The sequence below is a fragment of the Macrobrachium rosenbergii genome, chromosome 13 (genome assembly GCF_040412425.1).
Source record: "Macrobrachium rosenbergii isolate ZJJX-2024 chromosome 13, ASM4041242v1, whole genome shotgun sequence".
Taxonomy (NCBI): domain Eukaryota; kingdom Metazoa; phylum Arthropoda; class Malacostraca; order Decapoda; family Palaemonidae; genus Macrobrachium; species Macrobrachium rosenbergii.
Genome location: NC_089753.1, coordinates 56,506,909 through 56,534,390, shown reverse-complemented (window position 1 = coordinate 56,534,390; position 27,482 = coordinate 56,506,909). Strand labels below are relative to the sequence as shown.

General features: G+C 37.3%; 1 protein-coding gene across 1 annotated transcript in view; it reads left to right on the top strand.

Moving 5' to 3' along the window:
- Cul3 (cullin 3) overlaps positions 1 to 27,482 on the top strand; it is an 86,530-nt gene that overhangs the window by 46,334 nt on the left and 12,714 nt on the right. Inside the window, exons 7-11 of the mRNA XM_067115587.1 lie at positions 11,250 to 11,426; positions 12,609 to 12,887; positions 13,044 to 13,222; positions 22,526 to 22,892; positions 23,063 to 23,232. Of these exons, the coding sequence (XP_066971688.1) occupies positions 11,250 to 11,426; positions 12,609 to 12,887; positions 13,044 to 13,222; positions 22,526 to 22,892; positions 23,063 to 23,232 (1,172 nt within the window). The remainder of the gene's footprint in view (positions 1 to 11,249; positions 11,427 to 12,608; positions 12,888 to 13,043; positions 13,223 to 22,525; positions 22,893 to 23,062; positions 23,233 to 27,482) is intronic.

The window sequence follows — 27,482 nt, the reverse complement described above, 5'->3', positions numbered from 1 at the left end:
CTCAACACTCTTTTGGAAAGCGCAGAACCATCAACTGAGCCGAGAGCCCATCAACTGTTTATGACCAACTCAACAGTGACCTGACCAAGTGTTTTTGTTTTTGCAATCTGGCAGCTTCACATTTACTCCCTATGTTCTCACTCCTCTGCCTTATATCTTCCTCTGTTTGCAACTGCTCTACTAATTGTCTCTTTCTTCGGAGTAATTGTGCACTTTTTGATTTCTTGATCTGTATCAGGTGAAGGGGAGCCCAGTCATTCTACCCTAATACATTCTAGCAAACTTCAAGTTAAAAAAGAAAATAAACATGAACTCTCAAACCCACCAAGCATTTACAAACAAAAACATACATACAAAACAAAATGGAAAATCACAAATTCACCATACAAATTCAAACTCCCCCCTCCTCCTTTTTTTTTTTCCCCAAAATCGTTTTCTCACCACGCATTCATACTCCAGAGCTGAACCTTGAGTTGGGGTCCATGGCCTCATATTCACCACCTCTTTTTCACTCATTGCTACTCCAGCCGCACTAGACTTTCCCAGCCTTGGTTCCAAACCATTCACACCAACCTCATCCAAACTCTGGAGAATTCCGTCTACCGCAACTTCACTAACACGTGACATGGCTTTTGTCATCTTCCATACTCATTTATTTCTGCTATGCTCCAACTCAAGTTATCCAAAACCCCCTACTCACACTCCCTAGTGCTGCTAACTATTTCTCATGCACACTCACTCCTGCACTTACTCTTTCAACACTTTCACTCAAAGGAAACTGACAAACACATTATACGTACCGTCTTTTTCACGATTCAGCGTCGTTTCCTATCCATCCAAATCTTTTGTATCTCCGTCCACATTCCTTGTACTCATCCATTCCACTCAAGTCCCTCAAAATCAATTACACCCTCATTCACGCTACCACCAAACAACACCGCAAGGTATTTTCACTCCCCACAATTACAGATTTCTGAAACCCCTCAAAATCAAATAACCCATCATGTGTACTCTCTCCAAACAACCTAGCAAATGCACCCTTGCTCTTTCTACTCCTCCTTTTAGACTTTCTCTTATGTTCCACCAACACTAGCTGTTCATCTCCCCAATTTATATCTTCTATTTCTTCAGTCTCCTTTTCCTTCTCCCTTAACAACTTCCTAATGGGATGCTCCAGTATGTATTTCGGTGGTTTTCTCCATCTTCTCAACTGATTATAGTGTGCTCTTATTGCCTTTACATTTCCCTCTTCATTCTTCATTCATGTCTTCTGACACACAACCCATTTGACCACACTGTTTTCACTGCATACAGACCCTCATACTTCTCACTCATCTTACTGTCAATCTTCCTTTTTCAACCACTTCCTTCAACACCTTATCTGTCACCTACTCTGAAACTGTAAAACCTTTCATTTGCATGCCTTTATACATCCCTCTCTTCTTCATTCAAATCCAACTTCGCTCTCACATACCTCTTGTAATTCATCACATATTCACTCGGAGGCATGCCAGTACTTTTATGTACAGTACTGACCCATTATACATCGTCTCCACTCTACCCAACGACAAATCCCATTCATTCTCGCTATCAGTCAACATTTGTAACATTTCATTCAGAGTCCATATAGTTCATTCTGCCAATCCATTCGCACTCGGCATGTATGGAGTTGTTACTACATGCTCGATACCCCACTCTCTCAACATTCACTCAACATTCTCAGTAGTTTTCTTCACAGCTGCACAACTCACAAACTCATTCTTATGATCTGCCATAACAACCACTCCTACGCTTCCTCCTGCAGTTACCAGCAAAGTTACACAATCAATTGCCACTAACTCAAATGGTTCTCTCATACCCAACTTCAAAACAGGTGGGCTAGCATTCACTCTCTGATATCTTCCCTTCTGACATTTGTCACACATATCTGCCACATCCGTACAAAATTTCCTCAAATATGGGAAACATTCGCTCTTTCATACACTCAATTAACTTAAACTTCTCCATATGTCCATATTTCTTGTGGACTAACATACACATCCCTGCTGCTCCATTCCACTCCATTCATCGAGAACACTGGAACATACATTCTCTCTCCCATCCTCTCTCTCGCAAAATACACCACTCCTTCACACAACACAAATCTCTCAGCAAACCACATCCATTTACTCAACAACAAAGGCCATCTTTTTCCAGGTACTCCCTCTCTAATACACCTCTTCAATTCACTCATTATCAGACACCTCCGCTGCATCTCTTCAGCATCCTCCGTTGTTAGCAATTCATTATCACTCTTGTCCAACTCCACTATATCCTCCTCCTCACTTAGACTCCTATCAGTTATTCCCACAAACCTGGCCATACGTACCGCCACACTTTGAATTTTCCCTATCACAACCTCATCTTTCAACAGAACTCCTTTCCCAATATCCACTGCCAACCTAAACAAGAAACAATAGGGCATTTGCTCATCTCCCAGTATCAGAAAACAAGCTTCCACCTCAAACTCTCCCAACCTTACCTTCAGCCTCACTTCCTCCCATCCAACCGATCTTCCTGCTATATTTCTTCTTGATACATTCACCGCTCTCCTGTTAACATTCCAATTCACTCTCTCAACATCCCTAATCACACGTGCCTTCACCAATGATACTTGCGCTCCCGTGTCAACCAAACCATAGTACAGGCAGTCCCTGGTTATCGGCGGGGGTTCCATTCTGATGGCTTGTTGATAACCGAAAATCGCAGATTTTTGCTTATCGACACCTCTGTTAGGTATGTATTGGCACCAATACCCAATTACCGGAGCCAATAAGCAGAAATTGGCGATTTTGGGCACTGAAAATTGCCAATCTTCATCACTTAGCAAGTGCTGTAAAACCGGATTGCCTGTCGATAACTGAGCCCACCGATAACCAGGGACTGCCTGTACTGTCCTCCACTGGTGTCAACTCCCACAATCATTGTATTCCCCGTCTTGTATGCACATTGACACTTGTCTCTTCTGCCAACCAAACATCCTTCACTTACTTCCATCTCCATCTCCAACAGCTGCGACATTCCCTCTCCAACGTTTTCCTCTTCACGTTTTCCTTTCGCAGCTCTTTTTCTCTATAACTCAGTTATAGTGCACCCGACTCAAACACTGCAGATGCAACTCTATCTCGCTGCCTTTCACTCCCCCATGTTGATACATTTTAGGTCTCTCACCCCCAACATGTACGGACACAATCCCCTTCTACTTCTTACTCACCGCCATCAAAACCTCCTGAAATGACACTCCCAAACATCCAGGCCTCTTGCAAACTTTTTCACTCACCTCTACCCTCAGTTCATTCACACTTCCCGTTGCTAAGTAACCAATTGGTTCTTAGCCACATAAAATAAGTCTAATCCTTCGGGCCAGCCCTAGGAGAGCTGTTAATCAGCTCAGTGGTCTGGTAAAACTAAGCTATACTTACTTACTTCACTTACCATATCATTCAATCCATACCTCATACCACCCCTCTTACTCATGTTCTACTACCAATCCTCTCGGCAGATACAATACTCTGTTCTTATGTCTTTCATTTTCTCTACCTTCCCTTCCCCAGGTAGTCTAGACATCATGTCCGCAATAATATTCCTTTTACCAGGGATGTGTTCTACCACAAAATTAAAGTCTCTCAAATCCTCTACTGTTAGTGCAACTCTAGCTCTCACTCCCTTCATTTTCTGCTGATACACTAGAGGTTGATGGTCTGTACACACCATAAACCTCACTCCATACAAAAACATTCGTATTGCTTTCACATAAAATCGCAGTGCAGTCAACTCTCTCTCAATAGTAGAATATTTCGCCCTGCCGAACTAAACGCCTTACTGACATATGCTATCACTCTATTTCTTTCAGTCCCATTCACCACTTGCTTCTACATCAAATATCCACCCATCAACATTCCACTTGCATCCGTATACACTTCTGACTTACTTGCGTCCATACTATAGTCAGGGTAAACCAACTCTACATCCTTCACCATTTCCTCTTTCAGTTTCTCAAATGCTTACACATCCTTTCATCCCACCTCACAACTGTACTCTTCTTACAACCTCTCCATTCTGACAACAGCTTTGGAATCCCTGAACAGTCTTCCACAAACTTCCAAACTCATTCAATCCCAAAAATCCACACAACTCTCACGTGTTCCTGGGTCGAGGGAAGTTTATCGCTTTCTCCACAAATTTTTCCACCTTTTGTACACCAGACTCACTCACCTTAGGGTCCAAAAACTCCACCTCTTCCATGAACCACTCACACTTACTTTGACTTTCGCCCCTACTTCCTCTAACTTCTTCAACACTGCTCGCACTAATCTCGTGCTCCTACAATTTTACTCATCATCAAAATGTCGTCAAGAAACACTTGACACATTTTTACAGGGAAAACCACTCGGTACCACATTCATCACTCTATGAAATACAGCTGGGACATTAGCCAATCCAAAACTGAGATTGCAGAACTGATAATGTTTTTTCGTAGTCGAGAAAGCAGTTATCGGCCTATAATTTTCAGCCACTGGCATCTGATAATACCCCCTTACCAGATCAGTCTTGCTAAACACTTTCATCCCATGCATACTGTACACATAGTCAGACACCACTCACATAGGGAACCTTTTTTTCACTGTCACTTCATTTACTCTTCAATAATCAATACACATTCGCAGTCTCCCATCAGGCTTTCTTAGGGGCATAATTGGACTATTCCAAGCACTCTTACTGGGTTCAATCTCTCATGTTACTGGAGCAGGAAAATATCGGTGTGTCGTCAGTCAGTCGAATATGGAACTCCAGCACCCTAGCTGTTCCAAAGTCCTCACCACCTTGACTCAATGCACCCTTCCTTTCTCACAACAACTCATACACCTGCTCTTTTTCTTTCTTGCTCAGCTTCTCACTCAGTCTCACCTTTCTCTAAGCTTCTCTTTACTCCACTCTTCTGACTTTTCCTCTTCAGCCATCACATCATATCCCTTAACATGTTTATCATTACTCAAATCGACCACACTTCTTAAGCTTCCCAATCTATCACCCATGTGTATACCTTCCACCTTTTCTTTTTCTCATTCCCACATACCTTTACACATACCTTTGGATCCTTTACATCCATAATTCCATCAAACATGTGCAACCCGCCTTACCTCATAACAGGCAGAGCTACTATCCACCATGAACATTTCACCCAAACTTTCTGCGTTGACTCCAACATTCATTTGCCATCCCACTTTCACACCCCACACACCCCAAATCTCTCGGCAATTGTATGTCCTTCATTGCATACACCTCCACTCCAGAAACCATCTTCAAACTTACCTGTCCATCCTCCTCCACATACAACTTCACACTTGTTTCACTCCCCATTCGTATCTCTATCATTTCTTGTTCTGGGTGCACTTTTATCCTGTTTTTCTTCAAAAATGTGCACCCCAGCAACACATCATACCTCTCATTCATTTATCCACAGCGTAAGAATCCTCCTCCTCCTCTAGCCTTATTCTTGCAACTGTAACCAACTCAACAAACCTCGTGCACACCTTTACTTCCAATCCTTCAATCCCTGTTATGTATCCAGCATATTCCTTCCTCCATGCTACACCTTTTATTTTCTTGTATTCCTTGTTTAAAAACAACATTCCCACTACAACCAGTATCTATCAGCACTTTCAACAACACTCCACCACATTCTACTCTAACACACAAACAACATTCTATTTGTTCCTCAAAACAGACATTCCCACTTCAACCCTTCTCTCACATGCAACACATCTATCCCAGAGGGCTCACCACGGTAAACCCCCTTCACACTTAGTTTCCCTGGGTTGGGGTTTGCTACAGCAGTCTTCCTTGGTAACCCTCCTTTCCACATCCATCACACTTGCTCCAAGGGTTCTTACATGCCCTGGCAAAATACCCACTCATTCCACAGATTCCACAACGACTTTCCACTTACTCCTACTCTCCTTCCACTCGGGCACTCTCACTCAATGCCCCACCTCTCCGCAGCCGAAACACTTCAACTCTTTCGCTTGCGGGCAGTCCACCACTCTTTCCAGAGCCGAAACACTTGCCACTGGCCCATCTGCAATCCACTTTCAGATGCCCAATCCTTCTACACCTGTAACACTCCTTGTCACTACTACTCATTCCCATCTGACTTTCCCTTCCATCCACATTGGCTGTACTCACACTCCCACTCCTAAACCTCTCTCAGCTTCTGCTCCAGCCCCTTTTCCCGTTATTCCCCACATTCACTTACACATTCTTTCTTCCTCTTTCCACCTGGTCTCTCTTACACTCTCCAGTAAGGCTCACATCACACCTATCTCCTCACATACCAACGCGTCCGTATACATTCTTCCACTCACCACCTCAAACCCAGAGTACATATCCTTCGTTTCTTCATCATCCACTCTCAGGTCTTCCAGGATTTCCAAAGCATCCTCCCATTTTAAACTCTTGGCAGACCACCACTTCCGATCTTACTTCTCTTTCACAATCACCCTCTTCTTCTGTGGGATTGTGGCCAAGAATATCTGCATGAGGTGTTTATTCTCAACCCTTTTGTCTCTCAAACTACCTCCTGGCCAAAGCTTCCAACTGATGTGCATACAAGCTCACCTTCTCTCCGGCTTTCATCTTTGCCTCCTCAAACCTATCATCCTTCTTGTAGACAACACTTTCCTTATTCTCTTCACCTGCTTAGTCACCTGAGCCTTCAAGAACTTGTACCCTGGCTCACCCTCACACATACTCTTGTAGCACAACTTCAACCGCCCTTCTAGGAACTCCCAGCCGTTTCCCCCATATGCTATCATTCTCCCCATACTTTTGTTCACAATATTTCTCGAACTCCTCAAAGAACTCACGTATAGCTCTTCCTTTCCTAATGTTAAATTTCTCAATCAGGGAAACTTCCCTTAGGAATACTGTTTTGGCCTCTTTAACCTCTCTCTCACTGTCTTCACTTCTGTTATTCCAACTCTCTCTCTTCCAGTCGTTGTCAATTTCCGAGTCCAGACTATCCCTCGAAATCCAGGAACTCTACTCCTCTTTCCTCACACCTCATTCTCTTCTTCTTTCCCGCTTTCCCTCTCTTTTCTTACTTTTCTCTTCCTCATCACTGTCATTCACCTCACTCATACCATCCTCATCCATGGCAGGTACTCTCTTGCGCTTACTTGGTACCCCCTTCCCTTTAGGAATTTTCTCCTTTGCACCTTTTGCCTCAGCGTCTTGACCTCCTTTCACAACACGAGGCCCACTCTTAGCCACTTTCTTTGCCATCTCACACATTTTCTCATCCATTCCATCCTTGCAACTAATCTACTTTCCCTTTCCTGGGCTTCTTCTAACTTATCCTGCAGGCTGATCATCATGCACATCAGCCTATCCCACCTCTGCTTCCAACCTTGTCCCCTGTCATCTTACCCAGTACCTTCCAAACCAGCTCCCTCTGCCATCTCCAATTGTATGTACCCCACTCTTACTTTACTATCAAAGCCCCATGTTGGGTGCCTAAATATTATGTAGTGTATTTTTCATTTACACAATTGGTGCAAGATGATGGGAACAAATTTAGAGGTTACTAAGTAAAACTCTGACTTTTCTTTAGTGCAGGATGATGGGAACAAATTTAAGAGGTTACTAAGTAAAACTCTGACTTCCCTTAACCTAATTTATTACCTTAACGTACAGAATGGAAACTTGGCCTAATCATAACATTATTATTCACCAAAACTTTAACTCCAAACTTAATACTATAGTTTTCCAACAAATATCAGAAGAACCTTAACTTAATTTATCAATCTTAATACAGTACTAGTTTTCCCACAGCTATCAAAAGAACCTTAACCTAATTTATCAATCTTAATACTATAGTTTCCCCCAACAATCAAAAGAACCTTAACCCTTAAACGCCAACTGGACGTATCATACGTTGACTAAAATTGTCTGTCAGGTGCCGAGTGGACTTACGGTAAGTTGACTATAAAAAGTTTTTTTAAATATTCGCGGAAAAATAGTTATAGGCCTAGTTTGCGAAAGATTTTAAATCACGCGCCTTGAGGGATGCTGGGAGTTCACAGATCACGCTGTTGTTTTGTTTACAAGCGTTACCCAGCCGCGCATGCGCGAATTTCTTTCTTCTCACACTACAGAGCATCAGCGACGCATCTCAGAAATTCTTTCGTCACTTTGTCGTAATTTTTGCACTGTTTTATATTAGCCGTTACATAAAGTTTTATATGTGAAAATGTGTGCAGTTTCATGTAGAATACAAAAAAGACAACCCACGGTTGTAGCTTTTATAAGTTTTGAAATATTTTCATCTAAATCAAGAAAAGTGCCAAAATTTCAACCTTCGGTCAAATTTGACTCAACCGAAATGGTCGAAAAATGCAATTGTAAGTGAAAACTCTTACATTCTAGTAATATTAAATCATTTACCTTCAATTTGCTACAAATTGGAAGTCTCTAGCACAACATTTTGATTTATGGTAAATGTTTGAAAAAAACTTTTTCCTTACGTCCTTGCGGTAACTCGGCCGAAAATCTCAGAAATTCTTTTGTCACTTTGTTGTAATTTTTGCACCGTATATATTAGCCGTTACATAAAGTTTTGTATATGAAAATGTGCACAATTTCATGTAAAATACAACAAAAAACAACCCATGGTTGTAGCTTTTATCAGTTTTGAAATATTTTCATATAAATCACGATGTGCCAAAATTTAAACCTTCGGTCAACTTTGACTCGACGGAAATGGTCGAAAAACACAATTGTAAGCTAAAACTCTTACATTCTAGTAATATTCAATCATTTACCTTCATTTTGCAACAGATTGGAAGTCTTTAGCACAATATTTCAATTTATGATGAATTTTTGAAAAAAAACTTTTTCATTACGTCCGCGCGCAGTAACTCTGCCGAAAATCTCGGAAATTCTTTTGTCACTATGTCGTAATGTTTGCACCGTTTTATATTAGGCTTTACGTAAAGTGTTATACATGAAAATGTGCGTAATTTCATGTAGAATACAACAAAAAATAACTCATGGTTGTAGCTTTTATCAGTTCTGAAATATTTTCATATAAATCACAATAAGTGCCAAAATTTAAACCTTCGGTCAACTTTGACTCGACCGAAATGGTTGAAAAATGCAATTGTAAGCTAAAACTCTTACATTCTAGTAACATTCAATCATTGACCTTCATTTTGCAACAAACAGGAAGTCTCTAGCACAATATTTCGATTTATGGTGAATTTTTTAAAAAAACTTTTTCCTTCCCTCCGCCCGCGGTAACTCTGCCGAAAATCTCAGAATTTCTCTAGTCACCTTGTTGTAATTTTTGCACCACTTTATATTAGGCCTTACTAAAGTGTTTTACATGAAAATGTGCACAATATCATGTAGAATACAACAAAAAATAACTCATGGTTGTAGCTTTTATCAGTTTTGAAATATTTTCATATAAATCACGATAAATAGAAAAAATTCGACCTTCGGTCAACTTTAACTCGACCGAAATGGTCAAAAACTGCAATTGTAAGCTAAAACACTTACAGTCTAGTAATATTCAATCAATTACCTTCATTTTGCAACAAATTGGAAGTCTCTAGAACAATATTTCGATTTATGGTGAATTTTAGAAAAAAAACTTGTTTTCACGTCTGCGCGTTATGAATTCATGCATCATTTTGTGATAATATTTTTCTGTCTTGCTTTGATTGTTTTACAATTTGTTATATACCAATATCATCGCAATTTAGTGTACAATACAACGGAGAAAAAAAATAACTCAATAGCTTTAACCGTTTTCCTCAGTGCGATTTGTATACAATTATATATGAAATTTTTTTTTACGCTGTCATATATTCCAATATTTATATATGATAATGATATTTTTTTCATTTCTGATGGTTGCATACTAAACTTCAGGCAATGACAAAAAAAGGAGCCAAAAATGAACTCTTAATCTTAAAAACTAAGCGTGCTGTGATTTTTTGAAAAAAACTTTTTTTCGGCTTCGGCGCTAACTCCCGAACGCCGCCGGCATACGACAGACACTTTTGTAAATAGAGGCTCGGCGTTTAAGGGTTAACCTAATATATAATTTTTAAAACTATGGTATTTCCTCAACTATCAAAAGAACATAAACCTACTTTCTTTTCAATTTACTGAAAGAACCCCAACCTAATATATTATTTAGACCACTACCAAGCAATCACAACCGACACAAAATCCCAGATCAGAAAAGCAGCCACCTTCCGGAAAAGCATATAAACATCAACTGAGCCAAGAGCCCATCAACTGTTTAGGACCCTACTCAACACTCTTCTGGAAAGCACACAACCATCAACTGAGCTGAGAGCCCACCAACTGTTTATGACCAACTCACCAGCAGCCTGACCAGTTTGGCAGCTTCACATTATCTCCCTATGTTCTCACTCCTCTGCCTTATCTCTTAGTCTATTTGCAACTGCTCTTCTAATTTTCTCTTTTTAGAGTAATTTTGCGCTTTTTGATTTCTTGCTCTCTGTATCGGGTGAAGGGAAGCCCAGTCACTCTACCCTAACACATTCAAGCAAACTTCAAGTAAAAGAGAAAAAAGAAACATGAACCGTGAGACCCACCAAGCATTTACAAACAAAAACATACATGCTAAACAAAAATGGAAAAAAGACAAATGTCATTATACAAAAAACCCAAACTTCCAAATACCAAACAGCATCAGACTGAACATGCTAGAACAGTAATTTCCCAGACACAGAGAGTATTGTTACATGTCTCAAATTTTCGCAAAAATGTGATTGGATTTGTTCTTGTCTTCAGAAATACCATTATGTTTGGAATGGGCCAGAATGACAGAATTGTTTACATTTAAGGGTAGATATAATAAAATAGGATTGTTCACTTTTAAAGGCTACATAGGAAAACAGATCTGTTGGACGTACATTATTCAAGTACAAACTTTAATATTGTGTTTAAAATATGTATTATTTCATGTCTACATGGATGTAATGTTACAAAATGTAATTTAAGCGTATACCATTATCCTGCCTTGAATAATAATGTCTGCATTATGATATTTGTGACTAATGTGTTCATAGGCCTCTTAAATGAAAATATGATTAGTTTTAGATGATGAAAATATGAAGTACATTAACGTTATCATTGTTGCAGCACTGATTTTATTTCATTCTTTATTTCAGAATCTTTTGGACTTGAAAGATCGCTTTGACCACTTCCTGCATAACTCCTTTAATAATGATAAAATATTCAAGCAAATGATAGCAGCAGACTTCGAATATTTCATCAATTTGAATAGCAAGTCACCAGAATATTTATCCTTGTTTATTGATGATAAACTAAAGAAAGGCGTTAAAGGGGTGAGTATGATAGTTATGATGTCTAATACCAATAGTATAGATGCAGTGAGAGCCAGTAGAAGAATTTTCAATGAAAGCTAGCCTTATACTGTATAAGTATATATGGTATGGATAACTGGTTTGGTGTAGAACTGTGTCTAAGACAGTTGTGTGCTGCCCATTTTGTTAGCTACAAATAGATGGCTTCCATCAATTTTTCAGTGAAAATTGCTAAAAAGAATTTGGGAAATTGCCTTGTAACCCTTGCATATCTATCTTGTCATTATGCACAACAGGGTCAAAATAAATAAGTGAATATAAAAAACAATCTCATGGGAGAATGCCCCCTTAGTCTTATGCAAACAGTTCACATTAGCCTGCTACCCTAAGTGTTGATGAGTTGGCTGAATTTAAACGTAGAGTTTTGGGATTAGAAGAGGGTTCGTGAATAGGGTGGGAAGTGGCTGATGATTTTTTAATGTAATGTTAGACTGGGATAGTGAATATTGTGTAAGCCCAGACTGGTAAATGTGTGGAAGTGCTTGCAAGAGAAGTGACTGTCAATTAGAGTATGGTAGGAAAGGTAAATGGAGGAAGGAAAATTAAGAATAAAGTGGTTAATTTGCATGGACATTCAGAAGTAAATTCACTTGGTAATGGTAGAATTAGAAAATCACAGAATAGGTGAAGAAATGAAGGTAAAAGTAGCTCTGTGAAGGGTTTGAAAGAAAATGAGATTCTACAAATGCCAATTGTGTTATTTGTAACGGGAATGTTGAGCCAACATTCCATTATGGAGGGTGATAGGTAAAAGGAAAACTTCAAATGAAATGCTTGTTTAGTATATTTAGAGTTAGAATAGTTGAAATGGGGAAAATTAAAGTGATTCATAAAAGATACGAGAAAAGGTAGTGCAGATGAAAAGATGAATCGCAGTTTTTTGGTGGTGTGGTTACAAGAAGAGATTGAGTATATTAAGAATGTGTAAAATTCTCAAGTTTTAAGGGGAAAGAGAGCAGGACAGTGTGGAGGAGGTCTTGGAATAAAGGGCCCCATTGTTATGAAGTACAAGTATGCATGCAAGCTAGAAATAGACGTGTTTGTTACAGTGAATGTGACATAGTAATGGTGGAGATTATTATGTGTACATGTACTAAGAAGTAGTTGTCTGCCATGCAAGTTTAAATCTACTTCTGTTTGCAGATGACAGAAGCTGAAATTGAAGCAGTGCTTGACAAAACGATGGTGCTTTTCCGTTTCCTCCAAGAAAAGGACGTATTTGAACGTTATTATAAACAACATTTGGCAAAACGCCTCCTACTGCAAAAATCTGTGTCAGAAGATTCTGAAAAGACTATGATAAGCAAGTTGAAAACAGAGTGTGGTTGCCAGTTTACTTCAAAATTGGAAGGAATGTTTAAGGATGTTACCATATCGAATACTATAAATGAAGAGTTCAAGAATAGAGTAAATAGTGCAGGGGTAAGTTTGTGCATTATATGTTTTGTAGAAAATTAAGTGCACTTTGAATGAAAGAAATACTGTAGTAATGTTGTTGTGTTATAAAGCCAAAGATCTCTCAAATTTATATTACATTTACAGAATTTTGGTTACTATAGGGTACTATTTTTATTTCAGACAAATTTGTTTGGTGTTGATATATATGTAAGAGTTTTAACAACGGGCTACTGGCCAACGCAGTCTGCTAACCTTAAAGCCAACATTCCTATGGCTCCAAGAAGTGCCTTTGAGGCCTTCCGTAGATTCTACCTCAACAAGCATAGTGGCAGGCAACTTACTTTACATCCTCAATTAGGGTGAGTACAAAACTTTTGATCGTTTATATATAAGTTGAATTATTATTTTTCTAACTGGAAATTAGTTTTACTATCCCAGAGGTTTTTGCAATCTTGAGAGATGTGATGTTATATTTTATTAGAGTACAAGTTTAGAAGTTATTATTTAGCAATATTGTTCAAAGAATGTTATGTACATAGCTTTGACATTATTTACATACTTTAGTAAAGAAAATTTTTTTTTGAAGTCTCAAATAAAATAAGCTGTTGGTCAGTTTTAGTGAAGAAAAGTTGTGGTCCCATAAATATCCTAATGTATTTAATGATATGCTTAGATATGGACAGTTGCTTTTTTCTGATAAGTAGAGCAAGTAGATTGAAACTTGTTACAAACATGTACTTAGCACTGTATATCATCCAGCACTGTACATCATCCATTTTTTTATTCTTTAATGATTTGCAGTGTCTATGTAGAAATGACGATGATACTAATTTTGATATATGCAAGGAAGAGCAAGATTTGTGTGATTTAAAAATAGTACTGTAATCTCTTCCACCTCCCTTCCCTGAACAACTGAGTCCCTTTAATCCCAGCTGCATTTCTTTAGCTTTTAATTCTCATTCTTCTTTTCGGTCTCTTCCCACCTAGCTTGCCCAACTTCTTCAACTTGTCTCGCTATAAATCTCACCTCTCCATTATAAAGGTTTAAACTATGTAATGATAAAAATACATTAACACTCGAAATCCTTCGTGCAAATCTTATGTCATTCTAGAAATACAGTACAGTGGTCTTATTAACTGGTTTATAATGATGATAATAGTCACACTTCATTTATAAATAATTGCTTCTGGTTGGAGGACATTATAATATCAACCAAACTAACTTCATGTGTAGGAGCTACTGTCAGATAGTCTCCCATTAGTCCTTGAGCTTCTTGTGCTTGAGTGTTGGTGACACTTTGGTGCTGGGCTTCTAGAACTACCATTTTAAAAGATCATTTCATTTAGTTTTACTAAATTTATATTCTTGAAGAAAAATATTGTAAGTATTGGAATACTGAGCTAATTTTCTTTCCACAATTATGAAAACAGTTTTTAAGATTTTCTTGTTCCTGCATGAATACAAACCCTTGGTCTCTACATATGGAAATACCTTCAGCGCAGCTGGAAACCGTGCATTCAATTCTAACAAGGTTGGTAGGTAGTTAACTACTGGCAGTAGGGTGGGGAGTCCCACTGTTCCATCTGGCAATGCATTCATTTACCTTCTGGCTGCCTTACGAGTAGCATGCATCTCATTTTCCCAGCTGGTTTTCCTCAATTTGACTTCATAGCAATCCTGGTTTTTTTCTCTGTTCATTCTTTATGTGATATTTGTGATATAGGCAGTCCCGGCTTACCAGCTGCATCGGTTAATGGCGATATGGTTTTAAGGCGCTTGTCTAGCAAAGCCGTTACCTGGATTTTCGCCTCCGATATCCGGCTAACGGTTCTGCTAAGCGGGTTATTAGTGCTGTTATCACTGGTTTTTGGTTAGCAGCGCTCGACTGGGAACAGAACCCCCGTCATTAAACAGGGACTGCCTGTATCTGTGATTTACTTTTGTTTTGTTTTGCAAACCCTCGAGTCACCACAGCTTAAGAAGGGGAAGCCTCATGCCATAAGGCATTGCCAAGGCACAGGGAATGTTCCTTGGAGTTGCTTCCTCTCCCCTATTGAGATTGATCGACATTCATTATGCACTCAGTGCCATCACCATGAGTGCAGCCAGAGCATGGCTCGTGCACCCTACGAGCCCTTATGAGTTGTCAAACTGGGATTTGACCCTCAAGACTGTCTTCTCGCTTGCCCTGGCATCGGCAAAGAGAGTAGGTGAACTACATGGTCTTTCTTTTGACGTTAACTACTTGAGGGAATGGGGATCTGTCATGCTCGAATTTGTCCCAGAATTTGCAGCAAAGTCTCAGAATCTGTTGGTCTTTTGGCAATGAACCAGATGAGATGCTACTGTGTCCAGTTAAAGTGCTGAGGTACTACCTTAAGAGGACTCAACAACTCAGGCCTGGGTGTCGATGACTCTTCGCTAGTACTGGCTCAGCCAAGAAGGAGGTGCCCAAGAACACCATTTCTTTCTGGCTATGTGAGACGATCACACAGGCGTAACTCTACGCCTTATGAAGTGGGTGACAGTAAGTTCTGGGCCAGAGCTCACAAGGTCGGGGCATCAGTCCGTCCCTCGCATTTAGGAAGATCATTCATCAGGTACAGAAGGCAGGAGTGTGGTCATAACAGACCACATTCAACTTCTACCTATGGGATGTTGCCCGTAGATCCTTGGACACTTTTTCCTTGGGTCCTGTGGTGGCTGCTCAACAAGTTTTGTAGCTCATCCAGTTCCCCTAGTGGGACAAATAGCATCTCACCTAAGATGTACAGTTACGAAAGAAAAGAGTGCATGTGTGTGTGACTGGCCTCCTCTCTATCTCTTTTATACCCCTCCTCTTCCTGTGTGTGGAGGATCGGTTGGCAAGCCATCGTGCTGGAACTGGCTTGATGCAGGTGAGTTAAATTTCTGAGCATCCTTTCAATTATCTAATGTACTGTGTAGATTAATAGAAGCGTCCAACCCTCTCTCTAAAGAAAAGCCCAGAAGTCTGTCTGTTGAACACTCATATGTTCAACAGGTCAGAGGAATGGGACTCCTTCCTTTGCTCTACACGACCAGGAAGAAGGTCCCAGGTGAGGCGAACCACCAGCCAGTTCAGAAACTTACTCAGAATCCTCCCACCAAAAAAGTAAATCTTCCATGTGTAAAGACCGAGGATTTGTATTCGTGTAATTTGTATTTTTCTTAGCATTCAAACCTCAAGGCACCCCTCATTCTGATACCTGGGCCAGAAGGTAAGTGAATGTGTTGACGGATGGAATGGTGGGACTCCCCACCCTACCACCGGTAGTTAACTACCTAACAACCTTGTTAGAATTGAATGGCTGATTTCCAGCTGCACTAAAGGTATTTCCATATGTAAAGACCTCAGGTTTGTACGTTCGGAAAAATATAAATTACTCCAAAATTTGTCATTTTATATTTACTGCATAATAATTTGAACAACCAGATGTTTTTGTTAAGTATTGTTGAAATTGAGATTGTATAGAGTAAACACCCCATATTCGTGGTCTCACAATTCGCTGACTCACCTATTCACGGATTTCTCTATGGAACATATATACTCATTATTCACTGAAAATTTGCCCATTCACAGTATTTTTCATTGAGAAATATTCACTAATTACTGTATTTTCATCTCAGTTTCATGACTAAATGCACTTTTTTTATAAAACTATTAAAATATTCTGTTAATGCTCGAGTTACAATAATTCGCCTTATAGTAATTCCATTTTGCAATGGGTAGACAGTTAATACCAGTACGACAATATTTATAAAATATTTTTAAATTTCGCTCGGGCACAGGCAACAGCATACAATCAGGCAGCTAGAGAGACCAAATTACAATAGACCAACTTCTTTCCCTCCATCTCTTTATCCCATCTTCTAGTTAAAAAAGTAAAAGAGAATGATGAAAGTATTGCTAGTAACGTTATACTCTTTCGTAAATGCTTACAGCCACAAACAACCGAATGAGAAACTTGTTTTGCTTATCATAACAACAGCCATTTTGCTCGTATTTCAACCATCCTAGGGTAATTAAGAATTACCGTAGTTATATTACAAATGACATTAACATTATACCCTTATTCGATATGGATAAAGATCGGCAAGGAAATATACTGCTAAATTTAAGCAGCAAGTTGTAGCTGAAGCTGAGAAAACAATGTTCAAGCTGCCAATGACTATAAATTATCGTGCATCGGCAACACAGATGAAAGAAAGTATTTCAGTAAAAACTACTGGGCATGAAAGAACACATTACTGTACTGCTATTTTTACGCCGATAAACGATAAATATGTAAAGCTCATATTGTGATGAAACAAAGGGAAAATAGTGAATGGAATCTTGATTTTTTTACACAAAACAAACTCCCCCAAAAGGCCAACGTCATCTATTAATGAAAAAAATAGCTAAAGTAATTTCACAACGAAACGTATTTCAGTTATATTTCGACTTAAAAACACTTTGTACAACGAAAAATAACCTTGCCCCATATAAATAAAGTATATAGAGATTCATTTACACTAACTAGAAGCAAGAAAAGCACTCTGAACTGAGTTAAATACAGCGAAATAAACTTACCACGTAATCGATTCCCAAACCAAAACATTGATCGCTGTGATCGCAATTTATAATACAAAAGCAGTGTAAGAATATATACAATATTTTTGGATACAGTGAATTAAGGCATAACATTTTAAAAGATCCATGGAAAAGATGCATATCCATTATGTTGATGTTTGTATAATACGATATTTTGTGAATATAGAGTACAGTATAATGTAGGCTAGGCTACCGTATATGTTTACAGTATACCATAGTGTAGGCTAAGCTAATTCTTGTATGTTATTCAATTTCTCTTTGTATTGAAGTACCATGAACCTCCAGAATTAGCTGATTAATAATTACAGTACCGTGTATGTATAGAGTATACTTTATAGTGTAGGCTAGGCTATATTTGAGATAGGTTTTTTGCAACAAACAATGGGTTTTTGGAACCTAACCCCATCGTAAGTAGGATAATACATGTACCTGAGTAAGCATTTTTTTGTGTGTGTGTGTGTGTTTTGTGTTTGAACTATCAAAATAGGCAGTCTTAAGTGTTTTAGAAGGGTACTAAGTATTTGCGGGTTTTAGCTAGTCGCGGGGGCGGCGGGGTATGCATCCTCCATGAATACAGGGGTTTACTGTATCGTGGATTTGAATACAAAATATAGTAATTAAATGTGTGAATTCATTTCAGGTAATTACAAAACATATGTCAGAAGATATATTTCTGACAAATGAATAATTTAGTATCAGGTATCATTCCAATCATGGATGCAGCCAAAATCAGATTACCATATGGTTGTCAAAAAAAAAAAAATTTTTTTTTGGAGAGGGCCCCCAAATGCATAGGTCATTGGGACCATTGACTCAACAATCATGTTTAGGTGGCACAGTGAAAATGAGGAGAGAATGAGGAGGATAAACTAAAGAAGGAGTAGACTTATAGAAAAGACAAGAGGCAAAAAGAAAATGCTGCTTTTATATTATGCAAGCTAAGGGTTACCTGTGGTAGTCACTAGCCTCATGCTGAATGAGAACCCAACTTTAGGGGGCTGCTATTTACTCTTCATGTGTTCCTTTATCTTTTATGCCTATTTTTTATATGAATTTCACAAAATAATTATAAGTAACTGTACTGTTTGGTGGTGCAGACTTTTGGCACTAGCTAGACAAGTATCGCTGTCAGTATGGAAACCTGGGTTGAGAGGCAGAAAGTTCCGTAAACAACAAGGACAATTTAGCACCCCTATTAACAAGAGTTATTTTGGTGGTATTCGATGTTAATTTATTCCACAATTTGTGCACTAAGCCCTCGAGAAAAAGACTAGGGGCTATGGGATCCAAAACACCAGATCCAAGACACCAGTCAGCAAAGCTCTATGGTTAACAACAATATAAGAGGTTGTGGCAGTCTGTGTTCCTTGTCTTCATTATTTTGGTGAGAAGACACTTTAAAAATTATTCAACATAATCCACACAATCTTGAGAGAGGACTGAACGACCACATAGAGTGTTCAGCCCCTGCACCCATTCCTACCAGTTCAAATGGTACAAGATTCTCTCTGCAGAAATGTTTGTATTTAGCGCAAGGTCTGCAGCTGGAAGAGGCATCCATTTCAGTAGCTTCCATGGCTAATGAAAGGAGATGATCCTGCGAAGAACAGCTTTGTAACCTATAGAACTTGTGATGTTGCCTGGGAAGAGGGAGATAATTGCCAGAACTCATGGGCTTGTCATAACCATTAGAAACACACTTAGTCATATGCCACATAATGTCTTCATGAATGTAGTCCAGGAACTTAGCAGAAGGTTCTTGAGCTGTAGCTGCACACCTAATGTCAGAGATGTCAAGATCAGGTATCTCCATGAAGGATTTGTCATGTGAAATTGTACTAACAATATTGTCCAAGAATGGCACAGCACAAAAATCAATGGGAAGTGCTGTGGGTGTCCTAGAACAAGTAGCAGCGCATGATGACCAGTGCACACAAAAATGAATAGCATGGTGTTAAGGACCAAGTAGAGTTTGCTTGGATGTTGCTTTGCAGCATTTCAAATTGGTGACTGGAATATGTTCTACACAGTGAAGGCTATTTAATGATTAATAGGTTAGTAATAACAAATATTTTAATTATTCAAGAATCTGTAGCATAAGCATTTGTGTGGGAATGCATTAGACATTCAATGAAGTATTTATATCCATATATTTTTTAAAATTCTTTATTATCATTCTGACTATTGAACACTTGTATATGGCAATATTAAAAGGATTTTATTGTACTTTGACTTGTAATTACAGATAGAAAAGTACTTCAGTAATAACTCATGCAAGATATACTCACACATAATGCACCCAGTTGCACTGGGTGAGAGTAAATAGCTTGAATAAAAGTATTTTCAAGAGGAAGTGAATATGAAAGAAGATACATGAAATTAAGAACCATTAAGGGATTTTTCTTTAACCCTTTAACGCCAACTGGATGTATTTTATGTCGACAAAAATTGTCTGTCGGGTGCCAAGTGGACGTTAAGTATATCTTAGTTTAACCAGACAACTGAGCTAATTAACAGCTCTCCTAGGGCTGGCCCGAAGGATTAGATTTATTTTTACGTGGCTAAGAACCAATTGGTTACCTAGCAACGGGACCTACAGCTTATTGTGGAATCCGAACCACATTATATCGAGAAATGAATTTCTGTCACCAGAAACAAATTCCTCTTGTTCTTCACTGGCCGGTCGGAGATTCGAACTCGCGACCAACAGAGTGGTAGCTGAGAATGGAACCCGCTCACCCAGTGAGCCAAGTGGATGTTAAATATGTCGACTACAAAAAGTTTTTTTAAATATTCGCGGAAAAATACTGATAGGCCTCGTTTGCGAAAAATTTTAAATCGTGCCTTGAAGGATGCTGCGAGTTCATGGATCACGCTGTTGTTTTGTTTACAAGCGTGACCCAGCTGCACACATCTTGAATTTCTTTCTTATCCCAAAGAAAGCATCAGCTAACTCTGCTGAAAATCTCAGAAATTCTTTAGTCACTTTGTCGTAATTTTTGCACCGTTTTTTATTAGCGTTAACATAAAGTTTTATATGTGAAAATGTGTGCAATTTCATGTAGAATACAAAAAAAAAAATAACTCATGGTTGTTGCTTTTATCAATTTTGACACATTTTCATATAAATCACGATAAGTGCCAAAATTTCAACCTTCGGTCAACTTTGACTCAACCGAAATGGTTGAAAAATGCAATTGTAAGCTAAAACTCTTATATTCTAGTAATATTCAATCATTTACCTTCATTTTGCAACAAACGAGAAGTCTCTAGCACAATATTTTGATTTATGGTGAATTTTTGAAAAAAACTTTTTCCTTATGTCCGCTCTAACTCTGCTGAAAATCTTGTAAGAGCCTGACACCGTCTCTTCCAAACACGTGTGTGTTCGTGTGTTCGTCGTCCATCGGAGTGGACAAGACTTTCTCTAAAGGAACACGATTTCAAACATACGATATTTCCGTCTGTTTCTCCCTAACCATTATTGTCTTGATGTATGTACAATCACCACTACTTGCATTGTCATGCAAGCATTCTAATCATGTACTCATAATGTTCCAACGATTCTACTGTATCAAACTGTGTGTATGTTTCTGTTTATGAAGACACCAAACGTCTCGCCACTCCGATGGACGATGAACACACGAACACACACGTGTTTGGAAGAGATGGCGTCAGGCTCTTACAATCTCAGAAATTCTTTAGTCACTTTGTCGTAATTTTTGCACCATTTTATATTAGCCGTTACATAATGTTTTATATATGAAAATGTACACAATTTCATGTAGAATACAAAAAAATAACCCATGGTTGTAGCTTTCATCAGTTTTGAAATATTTTCATATAAATCATGGTAAGTTCCAAAATTTCAACCTTCAGTCAACTTTGACTCGACCGAAATGGTCGAAAAATGCAATTGTAAGCTAAAACTCTTACATTCTAGTAATATTCAATCATTTACCTTCATTTTGCAACAAACGAGAAGTCTCTAGCACAGTATTTTGATTTATGGTGAATTTAAAAAAAACTTTTTCCTTATGTCCGCGCGCGCTAACTCTGCTGAAAATCTCAGAAATTCTTTAGTCACTTTGTCGTAATTTTTGCACCATTTTATATTAGCCGTTACATAAAGTTTTATATATGAAAATGTGTGCAATTTCATGTAGAATACAAAAAAAATAACTCATGGTTGTAGCTTTTATCAATTTTGAAATATTTTCATATAAATCATGATAAGTGCCAAAATTTCAACCTTCGGTCAACTTTGACTTGACCGAAATGGTTGAAAAATGCAATTGTAAGCTAAAACTCTTACATTCTAGTAATATTCAATCATTTACCTTCATTTTGCAACAAACGGGAAGTCTCTAGCACAATATTTTGATTTATGGTGAATTTAAAAAAAAAAATTTTTTTATGTCCGCACGTTACGAATTCATGCATCATTTTGTGATAATATTTTCTCTGTTGCTTTGATCGTTTAGTGTACAATACAACGAAAAAAAAAAAACTTGTTAGCTTTAACCGTTTTGCTCACAGCACGATTTGTATACAATTATATATGAAATTTTTTTTGCGCTGTCATATATTCCAATATTTACATATGATGATGATATTTTTTCATTTCTGATGGTTGCATACTAAACTTCAGGCAATGAGAAAAAAAGGAGCCAAAAATTAACTCTTAATCTTGAAAACTAAGCGTGCTGTGATTTTTTGAAAAAACTTTTTTTCCGCTTTGGCTCTAACTCTCAAACCCCGTTGGCATACGGCAGACACTTTTGTAAATAGAGGCTCGGCGTTTAAGGGTTAATTGAATTTTAAATCCAGGTACTGTAATCATCACAAGTAACTTTTATTAGAAATGCATTCAAAATTTAGGAGGAAAGAATGTCCAGAACCAGTGTATGTTCTCTGAGATTAAGCTAGTAACAAAGCAAATTTACACATGAATTTTGAGTTGGGTATCTTTCGTGAGGTATTTATAAAGCTTTACCTGTTAAATTTTATTAGATTTAATTTTTACAATTCACCTTTGATTTTTTCTAGGTCAGCAGATTTGAATGCTGTATTTTATGGTTCAAGAAAAGAAGAAAGTGCAAGTGCAGCTTCTAGTGTAGGTGTTCCGCCATTATCATCAGTTGCGTCTGTTCCCACTGGAGATTCTGTCAGTAGTGTAGCAGGGATATCCTCTTCGTCCTCAACAGTGCCAGGTACTACCAACAATAATGGTATGATACCATCACCAAGCATATCTGGTGCTGCAACTCCTACTAATGGGGTTCCTGCTTCATCTGCAGCTGCTGTAATGACCCCAGGTAAACCATCTGGACCAAGAAAACACATCATACAAGTTTCAACCTACCAAATGGTCATACTGATGTTATTCAATACTAGAGAAAAATTAACATACGAGGTAAGCTTTCTTTTTCTTTTTGAGTAATTGAAATATTTTTTTATCCATTAGGTGTGATTTTAAAACCTTGAAACAGTTGGATGTACTGTATATGATGTTTTTTGGGAGTTTGTTCACAATTAGTTTCTATTTGTTATGGTAATAGTCATTAATATAATTTTTCTTCACAGGAAATACAGAGTGAAACTGACATTCCGGACAGAGATCTTGTGAGGGCTTTGCAGTCATTAGCTCTTGGTAAGCCAGCCCAACGAGTTCTCGTCAAATCTCCAAAAACTAAAGAAATGGAAGCATCACATGAGTTCACAGTTAATGACTCCTTTACATCTAAACTTTATAGGTGAGGCTATACTTACTCTTAAAATTTTTCATCTGTTACTCTGAGCTCCTGTCATTTTTTAAACTTCCAGCGTTTTAACTATTTTGAGTTTATATTTACTCGTACTGAAAAGTATATATTACTTTTTCAAACTATTTTTGCAATTACTGTATTTTGAAAATTTGTTTTGAAACTGTGCTGTTTCCATTAAAGGGACAGCCAATTCAGGCAGATTGAAAATTGTTAATCAGAAGGTTTTTGTGCAGTCTGCATATGTATGGAATGGGTAAATAGCAAGGTAAACAGCAGAGCAGGTCATTTTGTAATTTCCAGGCAATGGCAACTACCAAATATCAATAAAAAGACTAGAATTTGCAGCCTATAGAAATACCTAACAGGTAGTAAGTCAGGCCTTAGTGTAAATTTCAGGCCATTCTTCTTTGGTTGTTATTGGGTGGTGTTTGTTAAAAGCCTGTACAGTATATCACAAATTCAGCAGTTAAAGTTTTTTCCATATGATGCTGTTGAGTTCATTAGTTATTGAGATACAGAATGACATTAAGACAATCAAAAGAATAAAAACTTGGAAAATGAAAAATAATGTCAACAAGAATGTAAAGAATGTGTCAGTAAACATAGCAGCAATAAGTGGTTGGTGGAAAATGTTTCAAGAGGAATTGAAAAGGCAGCAGCTGAAGTGTGTGGTGTGAGATTGGAAAGGGGTGCAGAGAAACGGAGGCAAGGTGTTGACGTCAAGATGTATAAGGTCAGGTTAAGAGAAAACCATGGTATATGAAAGAAATGGAATAGGATTTGGAGCAAGACTAAAAGGCACTTAACAAAGGTAAGGAAGATTTGAGAGAAATGAGATCAGAATCTTGACACAACTGAAGTAAATGAAGAAATGGATGAAAGAAAAGTGTGTAAAGAAGGTGAAAAAGATGTGAAGAAGCAATATATCACACACACACACACACACACACACACACACACACACACACACACACACACACACACACACACACACACACACACACACACACACACACAAATACCCCAAACTTGGGCGATTCGAGTTGCATGAATTCACAGACACGCGAACACTGAGAAACCCTGCAAAAGTGTTTAATTTTTTATGTAATTTATAAGTTTTCAAACTTTTATGTGTAAATTAAATAACATTAAATATTATTAAAAGTAATAATTTCTCTCTCTTTTAGTGAGATGAATTTTTATGGTACTTGTATACAGGTATGTTTATTTGTATGATAAATAAACTTTTTACCTAGTAATAAGTACTAATTTTCAAATATTAATAAGATTAATAAAATTAAATAATAATAACAACAACAATAATAAAAATAATAATAATAAAACTGTAATTACAAAATTCGTATTATTTTGAACAAACAAATTCTTCCCTCATCTTTTGTAAGTAGGTCGAAGGCAAAAGCTGTCAGACATGTCATTTAACCCTTAAACGCCTACTGGACGTATCATACGTCGACTAAAATTGTCTGTTGGGTGCCAAGTGGACGTACCGTACGTCGACTACAAAAAATTTCAACCTTCGGTCAACTTTGACTCGACCGAAATGGTCGAAAAACGCAATTGTAAGCTAAAACTCTTACATTCTAGTAATATTCAATCATGTACCTTCATTTTGCAACAAATTGGAAGTCTCTAGCACAATATTTCGATTTATGGTGAATTTTTGAAAAAACTTTTTCTTACGCCCATGGTAACTCTGCCGAAAATTTCAGAAATTCTTTCGTCATTTTGTCGTAATTTTTGCACTGTTCTATATTAGCCGTTACATAAAGTTTTATATATGAAAATGTGTGCAATTTCATGTAAAATACAACAAAATACAACCCATGGTTGTAGCTTTTATCAGTTTGGAAATATTTTCATATAAACCATGATAACTGCCAAAATTTCAACCTTCGGTCAAATTTAACTCGACCGAAATGGTAAAAAAACGCAATTGTAAGCTAAAACTCTTACATTATAGTAATATTCAATCATTTAGCTTCATTTTGCAACCAATTGGAAGTCTAGCACAATATTTCGATTTATGGTGAATTTTTGAAAAAACTTTTTCCTGACATCCGCTCCAGAAATTCTTTTGTCACGTTGTCGTAATGTTTGCACCATTTTGTATCAGTCGTTAAATAAAGTTTTATATATGGAAATGTGCGCAATTTCATGTAGAATACAACAGAAAATAATTCATGGTTGTAGCTTTTATCAGTTTTGAAATATTTTCATATAAATCACGATAACTGCCAAAATTTCAACCTTCGGTCAACTTTAACTCGACCGAAATGGTAAAAAAACGCAATTATAAGCTAAAACTCTTACATTCTAGTAATATTCAATCATGTACCTTCATTTTGCAACAAACTGGAAGTCTCTAGCACAATATTTCGATTTATAGTGAATTTCTGAAAAAAAAAAATTTTTTCCTTACGTCTGCGCGTGGTAACTCTGCCAAACATCTCAGAAATTCTTTCGTCACGTTGTCGTAATGTTTGCATCGTTTTACATTAGTCGTTACATAAACTTTTATATATGAAAATGTGTGCAATTTCATGTAGAATACAACAGAAAGTAGCTCATGGTTGTAGCTTTTATCAGTTTTGAAATATTTTCACATAAATCCCGATAACTGCCAAAATTTCAACCTTCGGTCAACTTTAACTCGACCGAAATAGTCAAAAAATTGCAAAACTCTTGATTCTAGTAATATTCAATCGTTTACCTTCATTTTGCAATAAATTGGAAGTCTCTAGCACAATATTTCGATTTATGGTGAATTTTTTAAAAAACATTTTCCTTCCGTCTCGCTGTAACTTCGGCGAACATCTCAGAAATTCTTTCGTCACGTTGTCGTAATATTTGCACAGTTTTATATTAGTCGTTACATAAAGTTTTATATATGAAAATGTGCGCAATTTCATTTAGAATACAACAGAAAATAACTCATGGTTGTAGCTTTTATCAGTTTTGAAATATTTTCATATAAATCACAATAAATAGAAAAAATTCGACTTTCAGTCAACTTTAACTCGACCAAAATGGTCGAAAACTGCAATTTTAAGCTAAAACACTTACAGTCTAGTAATATTCAATCAATTAGCTTCATTTTTCAACAAACGGGAAGTCTCTAGCACAATATTTCGATTTATGGTGAATTTAAAAAAAATTTTTTTACATCCGAGCGTTCAAAATTCATGCATCATTTTGTGATAATATTTTCTCTGTGTTGCTTTGATCGTTTTACAATTTGTTATATACCAAAATCATTGCAATTTAGTGTACAATACAAAGAAAAACAAAATAACCCATTAGCTTTAACTGTTTTGCTCACAGCGATTTGTATAAAATTATATATGAACAATTTTTTTTGCGCTGTCATATATTTCAATATTTATATATGATAATGATATTTTTTTCCATTTCTGATGGTTGTATACTAAACTTCAGGCAATGACAAAAAAAATGAGCCAAAAATGAACTCTTAATTTTAAAAACTAAGCGTGCTGTGATTTTCTGAAAAAAACTTTTTTTCGGCTTCGGCACTAACTCACCGAACGCCGCCGGCATACGGGAAACGTTTTTGTAAATAGAGGCTCGGCGTTTAAGGGCTAACATGACAAGAAGGGGAGTTTTGCTGATCAGTGGTCAAATTTTCTTGTAATTCTCTCTCTCTCTGTGTGTGTGTGTGTGTCCACAATAATTCATAAAAAATCTCACTCTCATAAGTAAGGACAACTGATATCTCTCTCTCTCCCTCTCTCTCTGTCTCGTTCGAAGTTAGCCAACCTACATATTACAGCACTGTTTCTCTGTATGTCCTTAACTGTACAGTAGGTAATTTTGAATTGATTTAATTTTACCTGTACCGTTTACAAACTGTAAATGCGCCGTTCTAAAACAGAGACATAGAGCATTTCAGAACAAAGAGAAAGTGACAGAATAAAGAAGTTTTTAAAAATGAGGTTAAGAAGATTTCTAAAAATAGATCAGTGGAATGGGGGAGAGAGTCACACACTCCTATATTCTTAAGTCAACCAATTATTTCTTTTTTAAGGGTAGTGTATTAAGCTAACTTTTAAATGAAAATACAGTAACTTTAATTTCATTTAAAAGTTAGTTTAATACTGAATTTCCATCTTTTGATATCTAACGTAAGAATAACTCCTCTCTCTGTAGTAATTCATAAATAATATAAACTTGGTATTTCAAGTAAGGACAATCTCTCTCTC